Source organism: Podarcis bocagei (genome assembly GCF_964188305.1).
Source record: "Podarcis bocagei genome assembly, chromosome: 7".
Classification (NCBI taxonomy): Eukaryota; Metazoa; Chordata; class Lepidosauria; order Squamata; family Lacertidae; genus Podarcis; species Podarcis bocagei.
The window spans coordinates 4,758,852-4,778,404 of record NC_138132.1 but is presented as its reverse complement, the minus strand read 5'-3'; the positions used below and the strand labels follow the sequence as shown (position 1 = coordinate 4,778,404).

Below are 19,553 nucleotides of genomic sequence, written 5' to 3'. Positions count from 1 at the left end.
GTAAGTAGTACCTGCATGAGTGGGGGAAATGCCTGGGCAACCATCTGGCCACAACTTGTTTCAAAGGTAAGCAGCCCTTCTGGGGCGGCAGGGAGCACTTCCACCAGGGTAACCGTAGTGCCCCCAGCCCCCAGAGTGCTGCCAGAAACCGGTATTAATACTAACCTCGGTCTGGCCTTCTCACCAATTAAACTTCAGCCATTGAAAGTCCTCCTTGATTTATATCCAAACAGGAAAGCCACCAGATATCTGTGGGATAGGTTTCCCCTCGGTTTTAGAATCCCTGTGTCTGGGAAGTGTGCCTCCTTCGATCAAGCGGTAAAGCTTATTCGGGGATTTGGGAGGGGAGCCCTACTAGCGAAGTGTGACATTGAGTCAGCCTTTCATCTCCTCCCAGTTCATCCATTGGCTGGGTTTTAAATTCTATTTCATAGATAAAGCCATGCCCATGGGTTGCAGTTAACTTTGAGACCTTTAGCACATTCCTGGATTGGGCCCTTCACTTTAGAACAGGTGCCAAAGGGGAGGGGCATTATTTGGATGACTTTATTCTCGTGGCAAGTAACCCGCCCGACTGCATAGCATTGCTACAAGCATTTACATCCTTGGCCGGGGAGCTTGGTGTCCCTTTGGCGAATGATAAAACTGAGGCTCCAGTCACAACCAGGACCTATTTGGGCATAGAGCTTGAGACAATCGCACAAGCATCCCGCCTACCCAAAGAAAAGTTAACTGCCCTTAAAGAATTTATTGTGCAGCTGCTATCCTTTAAGAAGATCACCCTCAGGCAAATTCAGTCCCTCCTAGGTCATCTTAACTTGCCGGGTAGTGTCTCCTGGCCGCCCTTTTTGCGGGCGCCTGGCAAGGTTGCCAACATGACTGCGGGCTCGTCATCACAGGGTTCGCCTGTCTAAAGCGGTTAAGGAGGATTTGGAGATTTGGTTAGAGTTTCTGGACATGTACAGCGGCATTTCATTGTGGCAGGACAGCCTGTCGCTTCAGGCTGACTTTCAGGTACAATCCGACCCAGCAGGTTCCCAGGGGTTTGGCGTTTATTTCAAGGGACAGTGGTGTGCGCAACCATGACCTTTATCCTGGCAAGGTAACCCCATAACGCGGGACCTCACCTTCCTGGGATTCTTTCCAATTGTGGTGGCAGTGCATTTGTGGGCAGAAGAGTTCAAAGATCACAGGGTTTGCTTCTGGACGGACAACCAGGCGGTGGTTTCCGTTCTCTCGAGGCAATCCCCACGTTCCCTGAGGGTGGCTGCCCTACTGAGATCCTTGGTCCTTTTGTGCCTTAAATTAAACATTTATTTCTCGGCTAAGTTTGTACCAGGAATCAATAACGACATTGTGGATGCTCTATCTCGTTTCCAGATGGATCGCTTCGGCTCATTGGCGCCAGATGCACAGCAATTGCCACAACCATTTCCGGAGCACCTTGGGAGCCTTGGGAGCGAGAAGTCCTGAAGAGAGTAACATAAAAGAATTAAATGATACAGACTTCCAACAGATTTATAGTCGTCAAAAAACCGAGGTATGGAACCAAATATCATGATATGTGTTAACATACTTTAGAATGTATATAATTTATTATATTTCTGATCTATGGATTGAAGCACCTTGATCCATCTTGACATATTTTTTGCTATTACCAGCTGAAGAAGGCGTGTACTCCGAAACAGGGCCCTGTCCTGGTCACCACTACTGAGTCGTACATCTGATTCACACTCCGGATACTCCTTTTTGGCCCTAACTGATCCTTTATTCTTTATTCTGATTTTATATAATGTGGACTCTTTTTGACTGCTATTGAGACTTGTATAAAACAATTGTTGTGCACTGGTATTTCATGTACCTTTGTACTATATCACTGTATATTTGAAACTACATTATTTCTGTACTTAAACGTTGTATCCAAACTTACCATTACTTTAAAACTATCGTACTTACACGTTGTGTTTAAATTTACTACTAGCTTCAAACTGTTATTTTTAGCAGAATATACACGTTTTTCATTTCAACTCTTGAGTAGGAATTATTCCTTATATTGAAACTTTTGGCCAGAGTTCTTGATATATCCTTTTCACTGAAGGGAGTATTGGCATCGGTCGCCCCGTCGACACTTAGATCATATAAAAAGTATTGGTCAGACTTTATGGCATTTCGCAATAAACTAGCCAATGTTATGCAGGACGCCCCCCTAAAAAGGCCGAGGTGTTAAAATATTTGGTCCACTTACGGGGCTTGGGTCGCGCACCTAAAACCCTGAACATACAGTCTGCACCGATCTCCTTCTTTTGTAAGGCCCTGTACTCAGTAGATCCTTGCGCTGATTTCCTGGTACGTAAAGCGCTGGAGGGCTGGCGCAGGCTCCAGCCTCCCAGCTCTGATGGCAGAAGACCCATAACATTTGACATTCTGGGTCAAATCCACAAAAAAACTAAAGACCATTTGCTGGTCTAAGTACGAAGCACGCCTATTTTCATCAGCGTACCCCATCGCCTTTTTTGGCACCTTACGCATGGGCGAAGTGGTGTGTGATGACCAGCCTGGTTATATTGCACGGGGGATTCTTTTAAAGGACCTGACATTATCTCGCTCAGACCTGATTCTCCATATCCGGAGCTCTAAAACTGATCAGTTAAGAAAAGGGGCCTTGATTCGGCTTATAGCAACTCAAAAAAGGGGCCATGCCCAGTAAAGGACACAAGGCGATTCATATATTTGAGACCAAATACCCCTGGCCCTTTTTTCATACATGCGGATGGCTCCCGCCTGACGAGGCATCAGTTTACACGAGTCATGCGTAAGGCAGTTGCTGCATGCGGCCTTCCCCCTGCGGAATTTGCGGCTCATTATTTTCGGATCAGGGCAGCCACTATAGCGGTACACTTCGGCCTCCCAGCTGAAAGAATAAAGGATCTAGGGTGGTGGAAGTCAGACGCCTTTAAGGGGTACGTTCGGAGCCCTTTGTGATGTAGCACCCTGCTTGTGGTTAACGCTTAGCTGGAATGAAATATTCAATGCAGCAATAGAGAAATTAAAATAATAATTTATTTGTCAGACAAATAAATGAGAGACACAGTGGTATATGGATACCAAAGCTCTGCCCCCTCCAGCCCTGATGGCCAGCACTTATATTCCCTCAGCCCAGCCCCCTTGCTCCTCCTTTGGCTGCCTCTGTCCAATCAGCCTGGTTGAAATTCCTATTGGCTGTTTGCTAGAACCAATCATAAAAGATACACCCACTTCCTATTACCTTTTATGGGAGACAAAGAGCTATATTTCCTTCTACCCATAAATGGCAGACAAGTAGCCATATATCTTACATTTGCCTTGACCAGGCACCTTAATTACCAGATCACCTTTTGCCCTTTTGCCCCTGGCATTCCAAAAACAAATAGCTAAAACAGATGGCTCATGGTATTAAATTCTATCTTAAACAGAGATCTTGGGTCCACCTTCTCACACACCATCAATGAAATAAGAATCTAACATAAGAATCTAACATTTCTTACTTTCTAAATCCTTTGCATAATTCCATTTAGCCAATAAATTTCATACATTAACATAGATAGCTTTTTAGAAGAAAAAGGAACTCAGTAGAAAACAGCTTAAAAAAAAACCTCTTCAGTTTACACCCCCCCCCTTTCCCCAGCCAGCTGCTGTTCCCATTAGCTCTTGCCCTTTAACCTTAGGAAAATATGACTCGAGTCTAATGGGAGGCACATGATATTATTTTCTAATAAACAATAAATCTTACTATTTACCAACTCTTAATTAGTGTTTTTGCAGCTTGATTGTATTCTGTAATTTGTAGGGTCAATGTAACCTTTGCTCCCAGCCTGTAATTCCCTTTTACAACTTTGAGAAATTTGTCTCCTGGTACTGCTATAAATCAGGGGGCCCCTTGTCCAGGAGAGCAGGAAGATAAACAACTGCCAGAGTACTCAGCCAGCTGCTTTATGCCTGGCATGAAACATACAAACATTTGCAAATATATCTTTAAGCTCATTTTAAAATACAGACCTTGATCAGATGCCTCAGTGACAGTATGCATTGTCCCTGACCCCTCCTCGTTATGTTCTTTTCCCTTTAGGTGACGTGGCTGTGCACGTCTGGATCATAGAAGAGTTTGGATTTGATATCCTGCTTGATCACTACCCGAAGGAGTTTCAAAGCAGCTAAAATTCTCCTTTCGCTTCCTCTCCCACAACAAACACTCTGTGAGGTGAGTGGGGCTGAGAGACTTCAGAGAAGTGTGACTAGCCCAAGGTCACCCAGCAGCTGCATGTGGAGGAGCGGAGACGCGAACCCGGTTCACCAGATTACAAGTCTACCGCTCTTAACCACTACACCACACTGACTCTCAAGTATACTATGGCTCTCAAGGCCATAGTATCATGCACTGGGCCACAAATCATGCTGTTAGCCGTGGGCAGGGGTGCGTACTAAATTTACCAAAATGCGTGGAGATTTCCTGGATTACGCATCGCAGAATGCGTTGGGAGGAATTCCTGCCCGCTGTGAAAGCTAGAGCCGCCATAGAAGGCCTACCGGATGCCCTTGTCATCCAGTTGGGTGAAAAGGATTTGGCCTACAGAAAGGGTGTGGACTTAATGTGGAACATTTACAGCGATTTTGACAAATTGACAAATTATTTCCCAAAGCTAGTATTAATTTGGTCGTCACTGTTGGAAAGGCGTACATGCAGGGATTGCAGATGCCCTATTGCTATAAATAAGTCCAGAAAGATCCTGGAATGCTCGGTGGCTCGTAGAGTGGCAGCGCTGGGGGGCCGGGTCATAGACCACCCCAAGATTCTATTCAGCAGGGTGGCCCTCTGCCGTGGGGATGGCGTACAACTTTCCAATGAGGGGAACGATGTTTGGCTGGTGGACATTTCTGCAGGGATTAGGGATTGGTTACAGGTCTGAGGGTACAGATGGCAAGCTTTGCTCGAGTGGCGGTTAGGCATTGGTCAGGTGTACTGTTATGTAGATGAATGGGGGGGGAGCGCCATCACCTCCCCCGGTTATTGAAGGGTAGTCCGGTAAAGGACTCCGGGGGGTGTGGCCCCGTCCAAAGCCTATGGAGGCCAGGGCCCAAGGCACGCCCCCGAGCGGTGACCCTGGGGGAGTGCCTAGTTGATGTGCATCAGCAGGGCTCCCCCTGCTGGTGTTAACCCTTTCCGGTCTTCAAGCAAGCAGGCTGAAGCCGGTTAGTCGATAGGACCAATGCCTAAGCCAATACCGCTCATCACATGTAACCAATAAAGTTGTGGCCAATTTTAGCCCATTAACCTTAATAATGGTGTCTCATGTCTTTATTTCTACCGGGGGGAGGCGGGAACTCACCACGCAATCAGAACCATGTAACAAAATGGAATATTATGTACAGATCCTCCGTGACCTAGGTGTGAAATGCAATTATCCAGTACAAGTATGGGAGGATAATCAAGCAGTAATCTCATTAGTGGGTTCTGAGCAGTAGACTGAAAGTATACCATTCCGAAGAGAGGAAGGAGGACTGTAAATAGCTTGTAGATAGTAGTAACTCAAAATGCTTGGATAACCAAATAAAGTAGTTCTTGAAAGTGCACGAGTGTGACTACAGTTCTTGTCGTCTCCTGCCAGGAAGCTCTGCTAGACATTTTGGGAAGCAGTTAAGGCCTCTAACACTGGCAGGATCCTGGAGTCTTTGTGCCTCCTTCCCAAAGCCTAGCTTTGGTGGAGGACCCTGCCAGAGCCTTGCTCCTGCTTCCCAAAGCCCAGCACCTTGCTTAACTGGCTTTGGAAAGGCAGCATGAGGGCCACGTGGCTCTCTGAGGAACAGATTTCCCTATAGATGGTCCCAGCTGCATGCTGTACTATTCTTGAGAAGTCTTCAAAGGCAGCCCCGTGTACAGCAACTGATTGCAGTAGTCCATCTCAAAGGCTACCGAGGTGTGAATTGCTGTGGCCTGGCTGTCTCTGTCCAAGGAAGGCAGCATCACCTAGGAGAAGATACCCTACTGCTAGGAGGTATCTAGCAGTACCCCCAGTTCTGGACTCGATCCTTTTACGTGCATGGTTATTAGTGTGGCTGCTCCTGTTCTGTCGAACAGCATCTCTCTCAGGATACAACAGGAGTACACTATCCGCACTTTCATAAACTGAAGTTGTTTTTATTCTGGCAGACTTTCCCAGCTGGATAAATGGGCCTTTGCCAAGGGTGTCTATTGTGTATTCATTTCAACACAGGGATTTTTTTCAGCCAGAATTCAGTTCCAGTACCCTCAGGTGGGCACCATTATAAGAGAACAAGGGAGGCGTTCAGGGTGAGTTCTGGCACCTCTTTACCTAGAAAAATAGCACTGCTCTGCAGTTTTCTGTGTTTTTAAAACCTTCCTGTTTTGTTTTTCTAAACGCTTTATGCAGTGTTTATTCTCCATCACCTTGAGACAGTTGGACAGAAGGTGATTAATGATATTGAAGAGGATGAGAGAAAGAACAGAAGAACAGTTCCATCCAGGACAGGTTGGTCGGACAAAAGACCTTTCCACTGAACTTCCCCTGTGTACAATTCTGGGCACCACAATTTAGGAAGGATGTTAACAAGCTGGAAGGTGTGCAGAAGAGGGCAACCAAGATGATCAAGGGTCTAGAAACCAAGCCTCATGAGGAACGGTTGAAGGAGCTGTGGGATGGCCTGGGAATCTGATTCAGAGGCTGAACTGGAGGAATCCCAGGCTGCACAGGAGTCCCCACCTCCAGGGCCGGCTGAGCTGGGGCAGGGGCTTGACTCTGAAGGGCCCGCGCCTCAGGAGTAGACACCAGATGAATCCACTCTGGCTTCGGAGGTGATTGAGGACCCATTGCCTGCAGGTGCTCCTCTCCCAGCCGTGTCAGGGGAAGGTGAGGTTGCCTCTGGGTCCAGTAACCCTCCAGCCTCTCCGGAGCTGCAGAGGCTCAGGGCAGAGAGGCGGAGGGAACTGGGTTCTCTCAGGAGGAGTGCTTGCCTTAAGGCCAGGAGAGGCGAGTCACCTGTGGGCCGGGACCGCCCTAGGCCTTAGAGGAGATAAAGGCCAGTCAGCCCAGTCCCAGGTTGCAGGAGCAACATCGCTGGTAACCTGTTCCTGTCAGCACCCTGACCTGCTCTTCCGGAGTTCCTGACCACGCCTGGCTCCTTGCCTTGGACCCCACTTCGCCCTTGACGGACAGCCTCCAGACCCTCGACCCAGGACCGGACTCAGACCAGCGCAAGCTGTCTGTGTTTCACCTGGAAAAGAGGCAGAGCTGAGACCACATAACACCGGTCTTGAAAGACCTACATTGGCTCCCAGTATGTTTCCGAGCACAATTCAAAGTGTTGGTGTTGAACTTTAAAGCCCTAAATGGCCTCAGTCCAGTATACCTGAAGGAGCGTCTCCACCCCCATTGTTCTGCCCAGACACTGAGGTCCAGCGCCGAGGGCCTTCTGGTGGTTCCCTCACTGCGAGAAGCAAAGCTACAGGGAACCAGGCAGAGGGCCTTCTCGGTAGTGGTGCCCGCTCTGTGGAACGCCCTTCCAGCAGATGTCAAAGAGATAAACAACTACCTGACATTCAGAAGACATCTGAAGGCAGCCCTGTTCAGGGAAGTTTTTTATGTGTGACATTTTAATGTATTTTTAATCTTTGTTGGAAGCCACCCAGAGTGGCTGGGGAGACCCAGCAAGATGGGTGGGGTACAAATAATAAATCACTATTGTTATTATTATATGATAGCAACTTTCAAATCTCTCAAAGGCTGTCACATGGAAGGTGACGAAAGCTTGTTTCTGCTGTTCTGGAGCGTAGGACTCGAAACAATGGCTTCAGGTTACAAGAAAGGAGATTGTGACTAAATATCAGGAAGAACTTTCTGACAGTAAGAGCTATTTGACAGCGTAATGGACTCCCTTGGGAGGTTGTGGACTCTCCTTCCTTGGAGAGCACAGCTTGGAGAGCTTCCCTTCTAAACGGAGGTTGGATGTCCACCTGTCCAGGATGCTTTAGTTGAGATTCTCACATTGCTGGGGGTTGGACAAGATGACCCCCGGGACCCCTTCCAATTCTTCAATTTTATGACTCAATGCAAGGTTGCTTCCTGTGTTCGTATGTTCCTCTAGACCAGGCATGTCCAAACTTGGCCTGCCAGCTGTTTTGGGACTACAACTTCCATCATCCCCAGTGGTCACTGGAGTCCCAAAACAGCCGGAAGGCCAAGTTTGGCCATGCCTGCTCTAGACCGCCCTAACATCTTTGAGGTGAATTCAAGGTTCCACAGATGGTGTACAAAGGTCTGAATGACTTGGGATGGAAATACCTGCTCCTTTGCACCTGCCACCAGCAACAGGGCATTTGGCCAGGACTTTGGGATGGGCCTTTTCCATGATGGCTCCCCACTACATTGAGTCTCTCTCCCGCTGGAAGTCTAGTTAGCACTTACACTGCTGGCTTTCAGATGCCGCGTTAAAACCTGGCTGTTGATTCTGACCATTAGGCAGCTCCTGCCACTGTCATTGGATACTATCCAAGGAGTTCTTTCTGTTGCAAATTTAATGCATTATTAAAGAGTCCCATGGACTGCAAGAAGATCAAACCTGTCCATTCTTAAGGAAACCAGCCCTGAGTGCTCCCTGGAAGGACAGATCCTGAAGCTGAGGCTCCAATACTTTGGCCACCTCCTGAGAAGAGAAGACTCCCTGGAAAAGACCCTGATGTTGGGAAAGATGGAGGGCACAAGGAGAAGGGGGCGACAGAGGACGAGATGGTGGGACAGTGTTCTCAAAGCTACCAGCATGAGTTTGACCCAACTGCGGGAGGCAGTGGAAGACAGGAGTGCCTGGCGTGCTCTGGTCCAGAGGATCACGAAGAGGCGGACACGACTAAACGACTAAACAACAACAACAATTTTTTGGTTTTGTGGGATTTTACAGTTAACCACCCCAAAATTTGCAAGTGTAGGGTGGGATATAAATGGGCTGGGGTGGTGGTGGAATGCAGACTCTTCTGATAATCCCCAGAAGTTCTGGACTTTCTGTGTAAAATTGATCCCATTTGTCTTGCTGTTCTCCAGCTGGTTATTTGCTCTCAAGCTGCCGTGATCTGAGTCTCTTCTCCTTTGCCCTGCTTACCTTTCATGGCACACTCTGTTTACCTTTAGCCCTTTCTAGCAAGCAGATGGATTGCATAAAACCTCTGAATGTTAATCAGTTGTGATAAGTGAATTAAGTTCAGATTTGAGCTGATCTGGCCAGCCGGCACAAAATGGAGGGGACCTGAAGCAGCTCACTCTTAGCCTCCATTTCCTACTTGAAAAGTGGGGCTAGAAAGGGGCAGGGGGATTCCAGCTGGGGTCTGCACTGATTGGAAATGAAGCAAAAATGTAGAATCGTAGAGGTGGAAGGGACCACGAGGGTCATCTAAGTCCAAGCTCCTCCAAGGCAGGAATCTTTTGCCCAGCGTGGGATTTGAACCCCTGACCCAAACATTGAAAGTCTCATGCTCTAAAGGCTGAGCTTTGCCAGCTGGCCAGCCCTTTGCATATATACAACCTCGGTCCTGTATACCTGAAGGAGCGTCTCCACCCCCATCATTCAGCCCGGACACTGAGATCCAGCTCCGAGGGCCTTCTGGCGGTTCCCTCATTGCGAGAAGTGAGGTTACAGGGAACCAGGCAGAGGGCCTTCTCAGTAGTGGCGCCCTCCCTGTGGAACGCCCTCCCATCAGATGTGAAGGAAATAAGTAGCTATCCTATCTTTAAAAGACACCTGAAGGCAGCCCTGTTTAGGGAAGTTTTTAACATTTAACGCTGTAATGTTTTTAATACTTCATTGGGAGCCGCCCAGAGTGGCTGGGGAAACTCAGCCAGATGGGCGGGGTATAAATAATAAATTATTATTATTATTATTGCAGGCACAAACAGGATTGAAAGTGGCCCTGTTCATTAGCCACCCTAATAACACCAAGAGCACAAACCATGATGGGTGTGCAATAAAAATGACATCCTGTGATGCCCCAAAGACGCTTCTTTGATTTGTGCCAAAATCGCGATAAGCGCCAAACATCAAGAGCAGCCAAGTCTTGAATTTTGAGATAAAGCCTGGGAGGAGTTGTGAGCAGGAGCCATTTCCCTCATTGGCAGGGGGTGTTCCAGCCCCTGCCCAGCTGGCCTGGCTGTGTGCCACGCCCCCAGGTAGCCAACCAATCAGGTGGAGACTTAGGGGCGGGGTTTTGCCTCTCACATGTGGCCGCGGCAGCTCTTCCCTTTCATTCCGCTGCTGGTTTTCGTTGGATCACCCACCCTCCCTTTAGTTCATTGCTTGGTTCTTGACATTGCTATGGACCTGTGTTGGTCGCCTTGGTTGTCCAAGGGGCCTGGTAGGAATTTTTATCCAACTGGCAAATTGGCACCGGCCACTTAGTTTTTCGCCTATCTCGTAGCAAATCGTCTCAACTTTTAGGTATTGGCGGTTAGGCATTGGAATATGTTTGTGTATTGGAGGGCAGCATCTTAAAAAGCAGAGACATCACCTTGCCAACAAAGGTCCGTACAGTTAAAGCTCTGGTTTTCCCAGTAGTGATGTATGGAAGTGAGAGCTGGACCATAAAGAAGGCTGATCGCTGAAAAATGGATGCTTTTGAATTGTGGTGCTGGAGGAGACTCTTGTGAGTCCCATGGACAACAAGAAGATCAAACCTCTCCATTCTGAAGGAAATCAGCCCTGAGTGCTCACTAGAAGGACAGATCCTGAAGCTGAGGCTCCAAGACTTTGGCCACCTCATGAGAAGAGAAGACTCCCTGGAAAAGACCCTGATGTTGGGAAAGATGGAGGGCACAAGGAGAAGGGGACGACGGAGGACGAGATGGCTGGACAGTGTTCTCGAAGCTACCAGCATGAGTTTGACCAAACTGCGGGAGGCAGTGGAAGACAGGAGTGCTTGGCATGCTCTGGTCCATGGGGTCACGAAGAGTCGGACACAACTAAATGACTAAACAACAACAACATTGGAGGGCAGGGTGTGGCCATCGCCTACCCCTCTGCTTAATGGGTATTCCGGTAAAGGAATCTGGCGGTCATGGATCCTGTCCAACGCCCTTGCTGGTGGCTAGGGCCATGGCATGACCCTGGTGACATCAGGGGGAGCTTCCAGTTGTATTTGCACCAACAGGCTCCTCCCACTGGTGGTTAACCCTTGTTAGACTCACCCCTCCCTAAGGGGGTGGAGTCACGCTCTCTTGTTGTATCCAATGCCTAAGCTAATACCTCTCACATGCTGTAATCAATGGCCTTTTTTGAGCCCATTAACCTAACATACTGTGTCCACGTGTTTTCTTATCCCCAAGCGGGTGGCGGGTCTTTGAATCACAAAGCTTCACTTGCAGAAATTTCACACTCCAAGTCTGGCGTGGTAAAATGGGAAATGTTTGCAAAATAGGTAGGGAAATCCACCTGGGCTTTGGGTCTGTCAATCAGCAGCCTTTAGCCTCTTTTGCCAGCTCTTTTCTCACAGTTCTCGTTTCAGTGTCTCTCACACCTCCTGGCAACCCAGGAGTGCCCTTAGCGTGTCAAATGCCACAAAGGGAGGGTTTGTTTGTACAGTTCTCTACTCCAGTTCCACCCAAGGCTGGATAAACCTGCCTTGTTTTTATCCTCTCCCCGGTCCACTTCCCTCTTTTGAGATTATCCTTCTTATCAGCAAGTCTGGTCAGGAAGAGCCAACAGGCCTGTAGAACAGAGCCAACTTTTTTCTTTTCTCTTTTCTTTGTCTGAGAGGGCCGCATACACCCTCTGGGGGCCGCACATCAGCTGTGAGCATGTTGTTGTTGTTTAGTCGTTTAGTGGTGTCCGCCTCTTCATGACCCCCTGGACCAGAGCACGCCAGGCACTCCTGTCTTCCCCTGCCTCCCGCACTTCGGTCAAACTCATGCTGGTAGCTTCGAGAACACTGTCCCACCATCTTGTCCTCTGTTGTCCCCTTCTCCTTGTGCCCTCCATCTTTCCCAACATCAGGGTCTTTTCCAGGGAGTCTTCTCTTCTTATGAGGTGGCCAAAGTCTTGGAGCCTCAGCTTCAGGATCTGTCCTTCCAGTGAGCACTCAGGGCTGATTTCCTTCAGAATGGAGAGGTTTGATCTTCTTGCAGTCCATGGGACTCTCAAGAGTCTCCTCCAGCATCACCAAACACACACACACAAACACACACACAACACGAATGTGTGGATCAGCTAAGGAGGGAGGCTGTGGCCACCTCATGTTCACTAAATGATCCCTCTGGTGATTTGAAAGTTCATTTTGTTTTGTTTTGTTCAGTGAATTTTTTAATTGAATTAATATGCAAATACAAACAAAGCAAAACATACAAACATATCAACTAAAGAAAAGGGGGGAAAGAAAAAAAAGAAAGATGAAAACTAAGCAAAAACAGAGCAAAAGCAAAAATTAAGAACATAAAGATAATAAAAAATAACTATAAGAAACACTTAAGACAATTTAAATCATCACCCATACAAAAATAACTTGTACAATTTCTTGTTTCTATGTTAGAATTTAGATGTCTATATTCTTCTTCTACAATTGCCAGTAATTTATTTTGTAGCAAATACTCTTATTTTATTTTCATCTTTATGTTCCTTTTATATAACTTTTTGTAATAATTTATAAAAATTTCTTTGATTTTTCTGGGGTCAACTATTTCTTCCCCTTGATCTATTATTTTATTTATAATTCTCTCTGTTTGTTTTTTCTTTATAAACCAAGCTAACATCCTGCTGGGCTTGTTGGCTGATTCAAAATATCTTTGTTTCATCCATTTAATTTTGTTTTCTACTTCTTTGTTTAATAAATTGGAAATGTGTGATTGTAGGGTCTTTATATTTTGATTTATCCTTTCATTTTTCAGATTTTTAATCAGTTCTTTTTCATTGACTCTTACCTGTCTTATTATTTCTTGTATGTTATTTTCCTTTTTCTTCTTTATCCGAACCATTTGTTATATCCCAAAACCGCTCATGTAGGCCTTGCTTGTGTCCCAAATTACATTTATATCATATCCTTGTATTTTATTAATTTCAAAGAATTCTACCAGCGTTTCTTTTGCTCGTTCAACTATTGGTTTGTCCCTCCAGTTCGTTTTGTTTTGCTGCTGCTACTGTCAAATTCAATGATGTCTAGGAGGAGGGACATAAAAATTTGCTTGGAGGCTGGTATCAGAGCCCTGAGCAGGAGGCAAGCTGCTCTCCCCACCCCCCACCCCCCACCCCCCACCTGCCATAACCTGGATTTAAAAAGTAAAGGCAATTGACTGGATAGAGTTGAATAGAGTTGAATAGAGTTGGATAGAGAGCCAGTGTGGTGTAGTGGTTAAGAGCGGTAGTCTCGTAATCTGGGGAACCGGGTTCGCGTCTCCGCTCCTCCACCTGCAGCTGCTGGGTGACCTTGGGCCAGTCACACTTCTCTGAAGTCTCTCAGCCTCACTCACCTCACAGAGTGTTTGTTGTGGGGGAGGAAGGGAAAGGAGAATGTTAGCCGCTTTGAGACTCCTTAAAGGGAGTGAAAGGCAGGATATCAAATCCAAACTCTTCTTCTTCTTCTTAGAGTTGCTGGATGGAAAAAGAAACTTTTGGTTCTTCTAAACCCCTCCTTCCATTTCCCATCCACAAGCTGCATTTTGAAGTCCTACTTTAAGGACTGATAGAAGAGATGTGCTTTTGGCACCTTAAACTTTTAAGGCACCTCCCTCCCCCGGCCAACCTAGCGCCCCCTGACTTCCTGGATTACAATTCCCATAAGCCCCAGCAGCATATGACCGCGCTGGCTGACTCTGAGGGGAGTGGCAGTCCCAAACATCCAGTGGTCACTAGCTTGGGGGAGGCTGCTTTGATGCTTAGCTTAAAAACTTTCATATGTAATAATAATAATAATAATAATAATAATAATAATAATAATAATAATAATAATAATTTATTTATACCCCGCCCATCTGGCTGAGTTTCCCCAGCCACTCTGGGCGGCTCCCAATCAAGTGTTAAAAACAGTACAGCGTTAAATATTAAAAACTTCCCTGACCAGGGCTGCCTTCAGATGTCTTTTAAAGATAGGATAGCTGCTTATTTCCTTCACATCTGAAGGTAGGGTGTTCCACAGGGCAGGTGCCACCACCGAGAAGACCCTGTGCCTGGTTCCCTGTAACCTCACTTCTCGCAATGAGGGAACCGCCAGAAGGCCCTCGGCGCTGGACCTCAGTGTCCGGGCTGAACGATGGGGGTGGAGACACTCCTTCAGGTATACAGGACTGAGGCCGTTTACGGCTTTAAAGGTCAGCACCAACGCTTTGAATTGTGCTCGGAAACGTACTGGGAGCCAATGCAGATCTCTCAGAACCGGTCTATGGTGGCCTTGGTCTCCGAGGTTCCACAAAATGGTTGTTTCTGCTGCAACAGCTGCTCCTCTTGCAGCTGTTGCTTTTAAGCAATACTTAAAAGAACCAAAAAAAAAAATAGGTGCAGGAACTCGCCATGAAGAAACTGCCATCTCATGCACCAAAAGCAATTTACATTCTGGGGGTTGGGAGCAAAGGGCATACAGCCATAGACAGCATTTTCAGGGCTGGGCTGGGTACAAATTATGTTTACCAAGGTTACAGGTTCTGCTATAAAGGTGAAGATTTCCAAGATTTGCACCAGTCACACCGATTTCTGTTTGCTTTCATCAGCCCCACCGTGCGAGGGCAGGTGTGGCTCTGTTAGTTCCCTAAGTCCCCAGATAAACCTCCCTCTCCATTTGCTTCAGGCATGTTGGAGCTGGCAGAAAGCCTCTTGGCCTTGCTGGTAGTTTGCCTTTCGGTCTTGGTCCTCCTCTCAGCATGGAGCCAAATGGCTCAGAGAAGGCAGCTGCCCCCGGGGCCTACACCCCTCCCAATCCTGGGCAACTTGCTGGATCTGAAGACACATGACATGCTCACGTCGTTCAAGAAGGTAAGCCGTGGCGACGGCACCCGTCTTTGCCGAGGTCAGACTTTTCGTCCAGTCTTGTCCACTCTGGCTAGCAGCCCCAGCTCTCCAGAGCCTCAGGGGAAGAGATATCTTTGTCATCATCACCTGTATGACTTCAGCCTTTGAGTAGCCATGCACCCAGGGCCTCTCCTGGAGGACCTTACGGTCTTCAAACAAAAACATCTTGGAGGTCCCGGGCCACAGGGAGGTTAGGCTGGCCTCGACCAGAGCCAGGGCTTTTTCAGCCGTGGCCCCGATCTGGTGGAACGCTCTGTCACAAGAGACTAGGGCCCTGCGGGACTTGACATCTTTCCGCAGGGCCTGCAAGACAGAGGTGCGCCACCAGGCCTTTGGCCAAGGCACAGTCTGACCCCCTCCTTTGGTAATCCTCACAGAAGTCTAGCCCAATGGTTGCCATGAATTTGATTTTGAATTGATTTTAGAATGCTTTGTTACTTTTATTGTTGTTAGCCGCTCTGAGAATGGCTTCAGCTGGGGAGGGTAAAATATAATTATAATTATAATTATAATTTTATAATTATAATTTTATAATTATAATTTTATAATTATAATTATAATTATAAAATTATAATTATTACTATGCGTGAGGACCAAGCGATCTACCATTGCCCCTTTCCGTTGAGGCTCTCCTGCCTGAAGACAAGTGCCAAGATGAGAACCTTGAGGGCTAGAACCTTGTAATTAAAAAAGAAAGAAAATTAAAGCGGGAGGACAAGGTGACCAAAAAACAACCCTACTCTCATTCAATTCTCCTTCTCTTATTTCCTGCTTTTGTTAGGCTCTGCTCTGAGTTCTTGTCTGCCTAACATATAAAACTGCACTTTCCATTGTCGGTCTCTCTCCTTTTTTGCTGACTTTGCTGGATCTCTGACCCTGAGCAAATTCATAGGCCTATCCCATTTTATACTTTTATATTTTGCAATCTATCATCTTTGCTTTGTTTTCACCTCTAAATTTCTATACCTCTCCCTCACAGGCTTCATTTCCTTTCTTGCATATCTTTCTACAGTGGTACCTCGGGTTACATACGCTTCAGGTTAAATACGCTTCAGGTTAAAAACGCTTCAGGTTACAGACTCCAACATTATTCTGCTCCTGATCGGCTTCAAGGTTGGAAGAAGGAATGAAAATTGTATATAAGTTGCCTAGGTAATTACAGTGGTACCTTGGGTTACATATGCTTCAGGTTACATACGCTTCAGGTCACAGACTCCGCTAACCCAGAAATAGTGCTTCAGGTTAAGAACTTTGCTTCAGGATGAGAACAGAAATCGTGCTTCAGCGGCGCGGCGGCAGCAGGAGGCCCCATTAGCTAAAGTGGTGCTTCAGGTTAAGAACAGTTTCAGGTTAAGAACGGACCTCCGGAACAAATTAAGTACTTAACCTGAGGTACCACTGTATCTGCTTTAGATTGAAGGCCATTTCCAGGCACAAGTCTGGCTTATCGTTTGCAGGAGGAAAGCAAACGAGCAGATGCAACCAGCAGCAAATTCCAGTCTCTTTTAATTAACCGAAAGTGGGCCACAGATGTGCATTAATAAACTGGGATTAATACCCACCTCTGGCTACAGCGAGATAAGCCTGTGTGCCCATGGAGTTTGCAGAGGTGGTGGGTATTAAATTTCCCAGCCACCGCCTGTTCCCAAGAGGTGCAGCCCTTTGAAAGGGTATCGGGTTACCCTCTCGGAGAAAATGTGCCAAGGCTTGTCAGGGTGGCAGGGCGGGTGGAGCTCTTTCTGGGGGCAGAAGAGGAGCCTTGTGGCGAGAACAAACACAAAGGGGGATTTACCACCGTGACTCCAACGCTGGAGCTGCGCCGGGGCCCTTGCATCATGATCTGCGGCGTTTGGGGAGGTAACGCAATAGCACCAAAACCGATACCAAGGCGCCCTGGTTGGTTCAGGTTCCAGCGCCGTGAATGCAGCCAGTCTGGGTTGGGCACCAGGTTGGCGCCTTGCTCCATGGCAGATCGGGTGCTTTGCATGCCAACAGGGAGCAGCAGTGGGACCGTCCTCCATTTAAGGCCTCGAAGAGCAGCAACTGATAGTCAAGTAGGAAACCTAGATGGCGCCGAGATGTAGCAGTGTGGGGCACTTCCCATCAGCTCAGCCAGCACAGCAGTTGTCCCATCATCCCTAGCATTATGCAGCCACGACAGTTGGGGCTGGTGGGAGTTGTAGTCAGGGCCGTCTTAAGCATGTACGGTGCTGTGGTGCAAAGATCCCTTCGGCCCTCCACCCACTGTTCCCCAGAGTTGTTGACCTTTTCCCAAGCCTCTGCAGGGATCGTTCTCCACCCGCAGAGGATTGGGAAGGAAGCTGCATGCCCGCCAGCCATATGGTTGATGGGGCATAGCTGGAGGGCATGCAGGAGGCAAAGGGGAGGCCATCTCGCTTTATTGGCCGAGGGAGCTGGTGTACAGCTTCCGGGTCATGTGACCAGCATGACTAAGCCGCTTCTGGCGAACCAGAGCAGCGCACGGAAACGCTGTTTACCTTCCCGCCGGAGCAGTACCTATCTATCTACTTGCACTTTGACATGCTTTCGAACTGCTAGGTTGGCAGGAGCAAGGACCGAGCAACAGGAGCTCACCCCGTCGCAGGGATTCGAACCGCCGACCTTCTGATCGGCAAGCCATAGACTTTGTGGTTTAGCCCACAGCGCCACCCATGTTCCGTAGCAGGGATATTACTTGTTACTTATTAAAGTAACAAGTAGCAGGGATATTACTTGTTACTTATTAAATTTGTTAGTTTTTATTTATACTTTTCAAGTTTATACATTTCATTAATTTTATAATCAATTTAACATTTCCAAGTTTGACTTCCCCCCCCCTTCTGCGGTTTCTTAAATTATTTTTTTAATATCTTCTGTGTATCCAAATTCATTCAATTTACTCATTTAATTATCTACTTTAAATATGCTCTCTTATGAAACTGCAGGTTATTACAATAATCCTGCCAATGTCTTTATCTGTTTGCAATTTATCTGTAAATATTCAACAAACCATTTCCAGTGTGTTATCTTCATTTCTTATTCTTCCGGTAAGTTTCGCCATTTCTGCATATTCTTATGGAATTTGTTAGGCTTTTTATCTTGGCTCAAGACAATGCAAAATAACTTAAAGCCAATACAATATGTCTCAGGGAAGATCACTAATGGCCCTGCCCGGTTCCCATTTCAGCTAAGAGACCAGTATGGACCAGTGTTCACAGTTCACTTGGGACCCAGACGGGTGGTCGTCTTGTATGGATACAAGGCCATCAAGGAAGCCCTGGTTGACCATGCCGAAGAGTTCAGTAGTAGAGGGTACTTGGCCACAGTGGACGACTTCGTTCAGGGTTTCGGTGAGTTCCAAAGGGATCAGTCAGTTACATGGAGCCACAGCAGAAATAAGTCTGTACTTGTTGTTGTTGTTTAGTCATGTTTGACTCTTCGTGACCCCCTGGACCAGAGCACGCCAGGCACTCCTGTCTTCCACAGCCTCCCGCAGTTTGGTCAAACTCATGCTGGTAGCTTCGAGAACACTGTCCAACCTCTGTCACCCCCTTCTCCTTGTGCCCTCCATCTTTCCCAACATCAGGGTCTTTTCCAGGGAGTCTTCTCTTCTCATGAGGTGGCCAAAGTCTTGGAGCCTCAGCTTCAGGATCTGTCCTTCCAGTGAGCACTCAGGGCTGATTTCCTTAGGAATGGATCGATCTTCTTGCAGTCCATAGGACTCTCAAGAGTCTCCTCCAGCACCAGAATTCAAAAGCATCCATTCTTCGGCAATCAGCCTTCTTTATGGTCCAGCTCTCACTTCCATACATCACTACTAGGAAAACCATAGCTTTTACTATACGGACCTTTGTTGGCAAGGTGATGTCTCTGCTTTTTAAGATGCTGTCTAGGTTTGTCATTGCTTTTCTCCCAAGAAGTCTGTACTAGTCTTCCATATTAGTATATTTGCAGGGCCATTCCCAGTAAGCAACCCATCTGAAGCATGTTTTGCTATTCTAGAATCTCAACGGCCTGGTGTCTTCGTCTTCACCCGCTTTTGCAGTCCTTCTTATTTATGTAGCTCTCTATGGAGCTCTGACCACAACAACTCTTGGTGTTGGACAACATCTCAGCGCTTGCAAACAACCCTGGTTGCCTAGAGCAGTCTTCTTCAACCTTGGCACCCTGATATTGGTGGACTACAATTCCCATCATCCTTGCTGAACTGGCTGGGGATGTTGGGAGCACCAGTCCCAGCTGTAGGATATATCCAGCCTCATATAACCAACATGTTTAACTCTAATTAATGGATGGAGGGGTTAAGTCGACAGAGTAAGCTACCATGCCTGGCTTAGCTAGGCCACACACCCTCCCCTTGGGAGAAGGTTTACCAAACCCTTTGTTCTCTATTGTTCCACCATGTGAACCCTGTCACTAAGGAGGTCTAACCTGGATGCTTAGACTGCATGGCTTTAACAAGCCACCTTTGCATTTCTACACAAATAACTAAGAAACATTTACCACTTTTCCAAACCCAAGATACTACCTCT

General features: G+C 47.2%; 1 protein-coding gene across 1 annotated transcript in view; it reads left to right on the top strand.

Moving 5' to 3' along the window:
- Positions 1 to 32: 32 nt before the first annotated feature.
- The window catches only part of LOC308590421 (cytochrome P450 2G1-like), a 68,421-nt gene continuing 48,900 nt past the window's right edge, over positions 33 to 19,553 (top strand). The window contains exons 1-3 of the mRNA XM_081200462.1: positions 33 to 66; positions 14,801 to 14,985; positions 18,209 to 18,371. Of these exons, the coding sequence (XP_081056588.1) occupies positions 14,803 to 14,985; positions 18,209 to 18,371 (346 nt within the window). The 5' untranslated portion in view covers positions 33 to 66; positions 14,801 to 14,802. The remainder of the gene's footprint in view (positions 67 to 14,800; positions 14,986 to 18,208; positions 18,372 to 19,553) is intronic.